Below are 11,424 nucleotides of genomic sequence, written 5' to 3' on the forward strand. Positions count from 1 at the left end.
GACATAAGACTTTTATGTAACATTTGCCGTATTCACATTGGATTTGAAGTAGTAACACAGGGTCCCCCTCCTGAGGGACTCTCCCAGCCCCTGAGGCTTCCCTTTCTTGAGTTGTAAATTGACAGCTTACAACAACTGTATCTGAGGACTGTTTAGGGAAATACTGTATTGTAGGAGAGCTTTCTGGCATTAAAGAATCTAGGTGCTTGGCTCGCCTGGGTGGTTCAGTCGGTTAAGCTAAGCGCCTGACTTCGGCCCAGGTCATGATCTCACAGTTCCTGAGTTTGAGCCCCATGTTGGCCTCTGTGCTGACAGCTTGGAGCCTAGAGCCTGCTTCGGATTCTGTGTCTCTCTCTCTGCCTCTCCCCCGCTCATACTCTGTCTCTGTCTGTCTCTCTCTCTCTCAAAAATAAACATTAAAAAAAAATCTAAGACTCCAGGTGTTCTCTGAGCCAGTGTTGAAAGCAGGAGTGTTTTGCACCAGAGCTTGCTTGAAGGGAGTTTGCCCTTACTCACGAGGCCCCTTGGTGCAGTAGATGTGTCAGTGACGGGTTGATAATGTCAGTGGGACGTGTCAGCCACGACCCCGCCGCCCGGCCTAGCGCGGGGAGGCGGATGCTCCCTGCCGGCCTCTGCAGCGCCTGCCTGTGTGCCCACAGGTGACCCACAACCAGGAGAACGTGTTTGACCTGCAGTGGCTGGAACTCCCGGACGTGGCCCCGGAGGAGCTGGAGGCCCTCTCGAGGAACATGGTGTTTCACCTCAGGAGGCTCATAGATGAGCGTGACGAGTGCACGGAGGTGCGTGGCCGCATACACCTGCGGGAGGAGAAGTCTGTAGAAACGCCGAGCTCGGGGCCCTGCCCCCATTCACGCACTCCTTGTCCCACCGAATATTCTAGCTCTTCCTACAAACTCGAGCCACCTCCCTCGTGGTTTCTCCCCCACACCCGGCCTCTGCTCTTGCTTTCTCCTTGTCTGTCGATGGTTGGGCCAGGGCGCGGGGCGCGCTGGTGCGACTGCTCTCCCCCCCCCCTCCCCCTGCCCTGCCGCAGCTGATCGTGGACCTGACGCAGGAGCGGGACTACCTGCAGGCGCAGCACCCGCCCAGCCCGCTCAGGTCCTCCAGCGCCGAGTCCACCCCCAGCCCCACCAGCAGCCTCTCCAGCGAGGACAAGCAGCACCTGGCCGTGGAGCTGGCGGACACCAAGGCCAGGCTGCGCCGTGTGAGACAGGAGCTGTGAGTCCTGCAGGGACCCCCGGGCTGGGCTGTCTTTCTGCTTTTGGGTGGTCTGTCGTGTGGTGCGGCCAACCGGAGCCGTCCGACCCGGGCCCCAGAGCCCGCTGCCCCAGGCTCGCTCGCTGTTTGAACGTGGAGTAGTCCCCTCCCTGTCCGGGCCTGCACGGGGAGGGGTTCTACCAGATCTTTAGGGCTCCAACCGGCCCGGGTTACAGATGGTCTGCAGATAGCCTCTTGTCCACACTTGTCCAGTTTGGGGCAGGACTGATCACCTACTGGCATGTTTTCTTGGCTAGAGGGAGGATGCAACCCCACCCCACCCCCACGCCGCCACCCCACCCCGCCATCCAGTGAACCTGTTGTCGCCTCTTTTCCTGCAGCAGGAGAATGTCCCTGTGCCCCGTCTGGGGAGCTGCCCTCCTCCCCCTCACAGCCTGCCTGCCTGCCTGCCTGCCTGGCGGTGGGGAGTGCACCTGTGGCAGGAGCCTCCTTACCTGTCCCCCTGCCCTGCACCCTCAGAGGGAAACCCAGTGTCTGCTGGGTGGAGTTTGAGAGCAGGCTTTGAAAAGTTAAAGGCAGAAGAGAATGCGAGTCAGGAACATTTTTGTAAGCCCCGTACGCACACTGCCCTCCTCCCTCCGAGAAGCCGCCATCCCGCTCCCTGCTGTGGTCTCATGAGGTGGGGGGGCCGCTCAGGGTGCTGGCTGAGGACGCTCCTCAGCTCCGTTCCTCCACATCGCCCCCAGGGAGGAGAAGACCGAGCAGCTTGTGGACACCAGGCATGAGGTGGACCAGCTGGTGCTAGAGCTTCAGAAGGCCAAGCAGGAGGTGAGCGGGCGGGTCTGTGCGTGTGTCCTGGAGGAGGTGGTGGTGGCCGAGACTCCACAGTGACTGTGGCCCAGAGGCTCAGGAAAACAGCATCAGGAGCTTCCGGCAAAGGCCTCTGTTTCTGTCTGCTCAGAGCGACGCTGCCTGACAGCCAGCTGTCCTGAGAACTGCTGTGGGGGGACGACCCTGTGTCTTCGTGACAGCCTGTGGGGGACCCCACGCAGGGACCTGCACGCCGACCCGCTGGGCCCCCCGGACCTGGCTTCTCCTGGGATGTCCCGGAAAGGCTGCACTGCAGGGACTTGAGCCCCTCTCCCCTCCCTGGAGGGGGGGCCCTAAGCTGGCTTCCCCCGCCTTTTCCCACCCCCCAGAACATCCAGCTGGCGGCTGACGCCCGGTCTGCCCGTGCCTATCGCGACGAGCTGGACTCCCTGAGGGAGAAGGCGAACCGCGTGGAGAGGCTGGAGATGGAGCTCGTGCGCTGCAGGGAGAAGCTGCACGACGTGGACTTCTACAAGGCGCGCATGGAGGTGAGCCCGCCTTCCAGAACGCGTCCGCGCCGGCCGGGAAAGGGAGCTGTGAGATCTCCACGGCGAAGCTTTCCCTGCCCCTCAGCCTGTCTGTGGGCCCAGGAGGCTCCATCCCTCAGCTCCTTGCCCACCTAGAGGTGTCACATGGGTGAGGGCGGGGAGGGAACGTGGTTCTGTAATGAAGAGCTCAGATTCCTTTTAGGATTTTTCCTTTTCCTGCTTCCTGCCACAGTGATGACCTTCGATTCGTGGATTTTTATTTATTTTTTCCTACTTCTTGCAGTTTCTGCGGCTAACTCTTACAGGGAATTAGTTTCTTCGTCCATAAAATAGAAATAATCATACCACTTCATGAGTTTTTCCAGATGAAAGACAAAAAATACCTGTCACTTGGGCAAGTCCCATAGGAAGTCCTCAGTCGTGGAGCCCACTCTGATCCCGAGGTTCTGGGAGGATGCAGGGGAGGGCGTCAGGGCTAACGGGGGACTGGAAACCAAGACCCAAGTGGGGTTACCGGTGCTTCAACTGCTCACCCTGACTGCCTCATGTCAGCCACGGGTTCCAGGACCTACTTTCCCAAGGATTTGGGGACTTTGCCCCTATCAACAATCCCAAGGTGGGGTCTGAAGGTAGTTTTAATGAGATGGTGAAATCAGGATGTCAGCTTGTACCAACCGGGCTTGTTTGGTAAGAAAGATTTCCAGTTGCCATTCAGGAGGCTTTTGAGGGGACCAAACATGGGTCTGGGGGGCATGGTATCCTTCTCCCAGCCATGCTGCTGGCAGGCCAGCTTGGGGAAGGGTGTTTGGCTGAACACCCGGACGCGCTCTGCTGCTACAGGCAGGCCCTGCCCACGGGCCACGGGAGGTGGTGGGGAAGGCTGTGGTGCCGGGCCCATTTGTTACCCAAGAAGTGTCTGTTCCCCGAGGAATGCGACGCCCTACCTCCTGCAGAGAAGGCACCTTTGGTACTGTGGCTTTGGGGTACAAGAGGTGGGAGGTGGGGGACCACCTCTGGCTTTGTTCTGGAAATGATCCACTGGCCCCGCTGAATTTGAAAGGCATAAATCCCCAGCGCAGACAGGTTCTGGGACACGGGCATATACCGGGGCCTTTTATCACTTACTAGAAATGCCACAGTCGAGAGAATCAGGGGGGTCCCGCACGTTTCCCCAGAGTGCTGCCCCAGCAGCCCCTTCTAAACAGTGCAGGCCTTCCGCAGCCCCCAGATGGGATCACAGGCAGAGTGTGGCTCCCACACCTCAGCCCAGTTCTGTCCCATGGAGCAGGTGGGCATCGGGATCCAGTCTCTGTCTCTGTGTGCACCCCTGGCCCTGTCCAGGCAGCCTCACACGGTCATCCAGACACGGTGACTTAGCGCCTGTGTGGTACCAAAGCCTGCACCAGCAGCTAGGGATCTAAACCCAAGATGATGCATGCCCTGCGTTCACAGAGCTTCCCGACTTTTAGGGTTTCTCCCAGGACCCCCCTTTTCTCAGACTTCTCAAATTTTCAAATTTCATGCCTCTGTATAGTAACAGCAACATTTTTCATATTGATTAGTTGCATAGTGAAGTTACTGGGAGCTTGGTAAAGCCTTGGATTTTACTTTAGTTTTTATTCACAACAAGAGAAATGGTATGTGTCTGCATGAGGTGTTTACTTTGGGGCAGGCAGGGACACGCATGGGTTTGCAGACCCTTTGCAGCCCAGGCTGGCTGATGAATTGGGTGTGGTCCACGGAGTCCAGGCCACCATAGAGAGGATGAGTCTTGCTGTGCTGGGATGCCCCTGATGACAGGGTTCAGTGGACAGGAACACTTGGGCACTCATCCTTAGATCTCAAGTAGTCACATCAGCCTTTCTCACTGTCTGGAGGGGGCCAAAGACTCCAGCCATGGAAGGTGCATGCCATCCTCAGGAAGTGTTTTAGTGAGGGGAATGGCATGGTTTGGATTTCAGAAAGCACATTTTGGGTTGCCAGGTAGGGAACGGACCAGAAGGGGCAACAGGATGCCATGGGCTGTGGAAGTCTGCCAGCCAGATGGGCCCATCTGGGACCCATACACCCTCTTATCAGCCAGGATGGGCCCATCTCCAGCCTGGTGAGCTTCCTCCCTCTCCTGGCCACAAGGCTGCAAGCTGCTGAGCGTTACTTGAGCAACATCTGTGTGTTCTCATTCATTTCTCAAAGCAGCCCTGAGGAAGAGCTAAGCTTGGGGAGGTTGGATGGACTGCCCAGGGTGCATTCTGCTGCAGCTTCTGTGACTCCCAGTGGCATGGGCCCCAGAACGGGGACTCTGCTTTGTTTGTGGGTATGTGCTCAGCATCTGGACCAGTGTCTGGCCCATGGGTGGTGGTGGATGAGCATTTGCTGAAAGAATTATATCTGGAGTTTTTTTTCTTTTTTCTTTTTCTTTTTTCTTTCTTTCTTTCTTTTTTTTTTTTTTTTTTTTTTTTTTTAGTATTTATTTAATTTTGGGAGAGTGCAAGCAGGGAAGGGGCATAGTGAGGGGGACATAGGATCTGAAGCGGGTTCTGTACTGATAGCAGTGAGCCCAATTTGGCCCTCGAACTCCCTAACCTCGAGATCATGACCTGAGCCAAAGCTGGATGCTCAACTGACTGAACCTCCCAGGTGCCCCGTGTCTGGGGTTTTCTTTGATCAGCGTTTATAGAGCTTGTTGCTGCTGGGCCGCAGTAGAGCCCCTGCCTTCTCAGACCCCTGTGCAGGCTTCCCCTGGCCTGCTGCCTACCAGGGCACACTGGGGTGTGTTGGAAGTTAACCTAGAATGCTGCTTAGAGACCTCAGGACAGGTTGCTTTGGGATGTGAGCCAGTAGTACTTGGGGCCTGCAGGGATTGAGGTGGGCTGCCTGTCCCCAGACTTAGGGGTCTGGGCCGTTCAGTCCTTCTGGTGCTTCGTGTCAAGGAGAAGCACTACCTTGATGCACGGGTGTGTTTTTTGGGTCCATGTTTGTGTTTCAGAAAACAACGTTGCCCAGCTTTGTACGTAAAACCAGATTTTCCAGGGTGTAGTGATGCACACCTCCAAGGGATTCACCCCAAGATTCTTGAATAATTTCTAAGTAATTAGAAGTACGCAGTACCATGCAGAGATGTGTCTGTGAATGGAGATTGACCTGCATGTGGTAAAACCTTAGACTGGGAAAGACCCAATTTCGATGTTTACACATCCAAAAACTTAACAACAGAGATGGGGGGATATGTGACAAAGCAAATAGAGCAAAACACTAATTACAGAATCCTGGTGATATGTGTATGGTGTTCAGAATATTTATTTCAACGTTCTAGTAGGCTTTAAAATTTCCATGATAAAATATAGGGGGGTGGTGGAAGGTAAAAAGATAGCAGTGGATGTTAACCCTTTTGAATAAGCTCATACATGATTAACATCAACTTAATAATAGTTTAAAATACTGAACAGCCCCATGTGTTAGATCTCCATTTCTCAAGAGGTGGTCTGTATCCACCTGTATCTGAGTCCAGCATGCCTGTTAAAAATGGAGATTCCTGGGCCCCAGAAATGTGTGTTCTGAATGCTCTCTCCCAGATGGCTTTTCAGCATTGCCAAGCATGAGGACCATAGTCATATGAACAGGGTACTTTCCTCCGACTGCTGGCTTTTCTCTGCAAGAGGTGGGGTTGGCAAGGCTGACGGCTAGTCTGTGGGTGGACCTTGGCCTGAGGCTGCTTGTATGGAACTCGAGCCCCTGAGCGCAGGGACTAGGTCTTAATGTGACGGCGTGGCCAGGGCCTGGCACACACAAGGCACTTGGTAATCACCCCACAAGTCAGGGAAAACCCCATCACTCAGCAATAAAAAGACTTGATCTGGAGAAAAGGACGGGAAGAATCTAGAGCTTTTTTCTCTTGGAGAATGGGGTAGTGGTAGGTGTGATGGTCAGGAGGGCAGAGAGAGGAACAGGATTGACACGTTCGTGCCAGCTCACATTGTGGACACCTACCCTGTGGGGGACGCTCTTCCAGACACGGAGAGTGGCAGGAGAGTGGCAGGCGGCCCAGGTGCCCTCCCTGAGAGCCTGTCGAGTCTCCCCGCTGAGAGACACATTAACGCCTATCTATCATGGGAGGCAGCGTGTGCTCGTGCCTCATGGGAGGAAAAGATAAAAGGCCTTGGGGTTCAGGACAAGGGCAAAGTTAATTTTGGTTAGAAAAATATGGACCACAAATTTCCATGTTTTACCGTGAAGCTTCTGGCAGCTTTTCCGTGCCTCCCGGTGTAGTTTACGTGAGTGTAGTTCACACTACAGGGTGAGAGTGGTGTGGCCATCCCTGGGAACGGTGGGAAGCATGGGGTCAGTGCACCGGGTGGTCCTTGGCTTCTTTGCAAGCACTTGTCCCTCCTCGCTGCTGCCAGTGAGCCTTGTGGGAGGAGGACAGAGGCAGAGAGGCTGCCTGGACGTTCCTCTTGTCCTGTGATTTGGATTTGGCTGAAATTTCCAACAGCAGAGGACAGGTGCTTCAGTGCCATGTGCATCTGTGTGGGGTGGAGGTAAGACAGGCCTTGTCCTTGCTCCTATGTGGCATTTATGGCTTCCTAGGCAGTGCTGGCCCCAAAGTAAACAGTCTGAGAGGCAGAGACCTAGCAGGGCACAGTCCTAGCTGCCACCCCCCTTGCTGGGTGTTCTATAAAAGGGCATTGTGCACTATAGGAGCTGGTTTCCAGTGAGCTGATCCTAGCAAGCCCTGGGAGCTGACCGTACAGTGGAGGGTGGGGGGGGGGGGGGCTGTTGGCAAGGCAATTAGGAGCTGGGTTCATGATCAGTCCACCCAGCCCCCACCCAGCCCCAGATTCTCCCCATCCTCCAGAGCCCATTTTCCCACCTGCCGGCACGTCCCTGCCACTGTCCAGGGCAGGTGGAAGGGGGAGTGAGGGTCTCTGCCCTACCAGCCTTGTCTGTCGTTGCTCATGTGACCCCACAGCCTACACACAGGATGTCTTCCGCGGGTATCCAAACTGGCCATTCTGCCTCTGTCTGTCCTTGCCCACATCCCTCTGCGTCCCCCAGCCTTCTGCTTCACACTTCACCTCCTGCAGGCCCCAGGCAGTGCTTCATGTGACCTCGGGCAGTGCTCCTCACATGGTGCTGTGATGTGTGTTTTCCTGTTTCCTGTCCATACTGGGAGTTCCTTGAAGCCCAGGTCCGTGCCTGACTGACTTCGAGCATGTTGTGTAGCTTGGCGATGGCCAAACTACAGCCCATCTAGGGGTTAGACCTGGCCTCCCCATCCACCTTGTAAGTATAAAGTTTTACGGGAGCACAACGGCATCCATCCATTCATACATTTTTCTGTGGCTGCGTTTGGTTCACCTGCAGGGTTGGATGGTTGTGACAAATTTATGACCTGAAAAGCTGAAAATACTTAACTGCCTGGCCCAGAGTAGGTGCACAGTAAGGTGTTAAAGAGCAGTTATAACTGTATTTATGAAGCTTTTTCCGCATGCTAGGAATGGTTAAGCTCCAACTACATCACCACGTGTAAGCCTCATGGTGGCCCACAGGGTTCAGCAGCCACTGCTAAACATGTCCTGTTTTCATGGGAGAAAACTGAGGATTGATTTACAGTGTCTGCATTTTGCCGTCAGTACGGAGGTTGCATTGAAATGTGTCTGCCTGCCTGCAGGGCCTCTACCTTGACGGGGAAGGAAATAAAGGCAGGGAACTCACAGAGAGACACAGCAGTGCCGGGGGGGGGGGGGGGGGGGGGGGGGAAACGGGTGCTCAGGAGGAGGTGATGGTGGCCCCTGCCTCAAACAACACCGTGAAAGGGCAGACGGAGGCCCCGCCTCCAGTGGTCCATGTGGGAATTTGGATGTCGTATCGTGAGTGGGGAACGTTAAAATTCGGGGAACTGAGTAAGAACCTTGGGACATTCATTATCTGTTTACACTTGGGACTTTGTGTTTCTCCTTGTTTCTTAACGGCTTCTGAGGAGTGCTGATAAAATTCAGTACATAGGTAAAAGCAGGGCAGACAGACCTGATGTTTGTACCGATCACCACACTCCTGGAGGCAGGTGAAGAACGGGCAGGTGTTCTAGGGAGCCGAGCTGATGGCAGTGGGACGGGGCGAACAGGTGGAGTTTAGTGAGGGGGCGATCTTGGCTGAGTGAGCAGGAGGTCCACCTGCCCGGTGTGGAGTGCCCCCGTCCCCGTCCTGAGGACACCTCCGGACTGGCTTTCTGTTGCTCTAGGTTCCGGAGAGATGCATTGGGTGCTGCGATCAGAGTGCAGCGGGGAGGAACCGGTGGTTGGTTTGATTCCGCCTCCCCTCCCCCCGCCCCGCACCTCTGGCATTTGGTTGTTGGGGGTCAAGGAGACCCCCTGGAAACAAGTGTTGGCCTGTTGCTTGGTGGCTGGATGCCTGGGGAGTGCTGGGCTGACCACAGGGGCATGAGGGAATGCCTCTATCTCACTGGGCCTCAGGCACCGTGCACGGAGTATTTGACAAGCATTACTGCGTCTGATCCCGTATCGGCCCTACATGTGTGCCCGTCGCAGAAAGGAAGGATCCACAGTTGAGGGACATTCACTTGCTTCACATCCCATGGCTAATAGCGCATTGGCAGGCCTGGGAATCGGAGCCTGTCAGCCCACATTCCCGGTCAGCACGACAGATTAGCTGGGGCAGCTCTTTAGCCCCTTGGGGACCAGCCATCAGACCTGGCCCGTGACTCCCTAAATGTGGCCCCTCAGCTGTTCGCAGGGCTGGGTCAGGCTTTTAAATAGCCTCCTGGTTCAGTTGAGGTCAGATCTGCAGGGGGCAGGCTGGCTTCAGGCAGCTGCCCAGAGGGGAGGAATACAGATTCTCAGTCATCTGGGCTGAGCCCACGGCTTGCCATAGGAGCTGGGGCACAATTCCACGCAGTTCTAGTCCCTCCCCTCTGAGGTCGTGGGGTGTCCAAGACAAGCTGACGTACTTCTGTTGCCTAATATGTGGTGGAGGTTGATAAGGCCAGAGGATTGAGATATAGTTGAATAGTAGTTAGAAATCACCCTGTTCCATACTGTGTTTCACTCCTGGATACTCTTATCCATCCCTGCCTGTTGGAAGTCGCTGAGTCCTTGAGGGCCCACCTCACATGCCCGACTCCCCCCACCCACCCACCCATCCCACCCCACCCCTGCTGCCCACCCGATTCAGCCAACAGTGTTATTGAACAAATCTATGAGGCTCATAAGGGCAGAAATGGAACAGCCCTACCCTGAGGAGTTTAAGGTCTGGGGGAGGAGGGCAGGCCACATTGCCGCACAGCGTGTCCAGGGCACTCTGGGAGTCCAAGTACCTGGTTCAGCAAGCAGGACAGAGTGAATTTGCAGGCATTTCTCAGAGGGGGCAACTCAGGCTGGGTTTTGAAGGCTGATCAGGAGTTGGTTGTGAGGATGAAGGGGCAGTCTGTGCTGTGGGCACGGAGAGCCCAGTAGTGAGGTGATGGTGGAAAGTGCTGGTGGGTGCAGCTGCTGGAACTCAGGATGTGAACAGTGGGGGCAGTGGCCAAAGACGAAGGGCCAGCCTTTCTTTCTGCTTGACACCCCCATGTGCTCTGGCTCACATCATTATGGCTGGTCTGGGCCTCTTTCCCACGTGAGCCCCTTGAGGATGAGTTGTCAGCTGAGAGCAGTGAAGAGGACACATGTCTGGACCTCTCTGGCCAGAGCTCAAGTCCCAGCTTCGCCCCTCAGCAGCTTTGTGACTTGGGGCTCATGGCTTACTTTAAGCCTCCTCATCTGTAAAAAGGGTCTGTCCCTGCCTCCCTCTCGGGGCTGTTGGGATGAGTGAAGTAGAGGGTGTGCCCAGGGCAGGGCCAGCTGCACAGTAGACAGGGTCTCCAACAGAGAGAGGACGTCTAGGTAATCTGAGTCTTAAACCCTTCACAGCTGCCACGCTTTGATCAGAACCGTGACCACTGACCAGAAGGCACGTGGTTTCCCCCTCGACCAAGAATCTTCAGCGCAGGGAAGACACACATGTAGTGGATAAACAAGAGCTTCCCAGTTGTTAGGGGGCAGGCCTTTGAAAACTCTGCAGACACATTCCAACCTGTGTGTGTTTGCATGCACTGTGAAGGCGTTTTGGGAAACTGTCCCTCCAGGATCCTGAGTGGTGCCGGAAGGGCTCTGAGGAGAAGAGAAACCAAGAAGCCCCATAACAAAGAGGGAGGAGAAATGGAGCAAATGAGCCGAATTCCATCGTGTGTGCTGGGCTGTCTGGTGCAGGAGGAAGAGTCCCACTGCCCCTCGCCCACGAAGGGGGTCTTCGAGGGAATGGCCATCACGTTCCACACCCAGCATGTGCCTAATACACAGGGGGCCAGTAGTACTTATTTTGGGGGTTCCCATTTGTTTTTGACCTGTCTCGGAGACTCCCCATTTCCAGAAAACTGCTGAGAACTGTTGTTCTTCCAAGAGTACGTATGTGACAAGTTCAGATAGGAGCTGGGTATGGAACGAAAGCTGATCTCAACAGCTACCTCTTCCCAGGACCCTGACTACAAAGTGAATGTTGAGTCTACAGGGCTAGACTTAGCCCTTGAATCTGGGACAGACTTGTCAGCCCCACCTCTTTCTTGTTAAGGAAACGGGGCTCGGGGCACCTGGGGGGCTCAGTCGGTTAAGCATCCAATTCTTGATTTCAGCTCAGGTCATGATTTCATGGTTCATGAGTTCTCTGAGCCCCGCAGCGGGGTCTGTGCTGACATCACAGAGCCTGCTTGGGATTCTCTCTCTCTCTCTCTCTCTCTCTCTCTCCCTCCCTCCCTCCCTCCCTCCCTCTTCCTCCCCCT

General features: G+C 55.3%; 1 protein-coding gene across 3 annotated transcripts in view; it reads left to right on the plus strand.

Annotated features, from left to right (window-relative positions):
- Window positions 1–11,424, plus strand: part of CCDC88C (coiled-coil domain containing 88C) — a 129,218-nt gene that overhangs the window by 69,581 nt on the left and 48,213 nt on the right. For all 3 annotated transcript variants that reach the window (XM_049612305.1, XM_049612308.1, XM_049612307.1), the window contains 4 exons: window positions 660–800; window positions 1,055–1,239; window positions 1,986–2,067; window positions 2,439–2,597. In XM_049612305.1, coding sequence (XP_049468262.1) covers window positions 660–800; window positions 1,055–1,239; window positions 1,986–2,067; window positions 2,439–2,597 — 567 coding nt within the window. The remainder of the gene's footprint in view (window positions 1–659; window positions 801–1,054; window positions 1,240–1,985; window positions 2,068–2,438; window positions 2,598–11,424) is intronic.

This window comes from Panthera uncia (assembly GCF_023721935.1).
Source record: "Panthera uncia isolate 11264 chromosome B3 unlocalized genomic scaffold, Puncia_PCG_1.0 HiC_scaffold_1, whole genome shotgun sequence".
In the NCBI taxonomy this organism is placed as follows: Eukaryota; Metazoa; Chordata; class Mammalia; order Carnivora; family Felidae; genus Panthera; species Panthera uncia.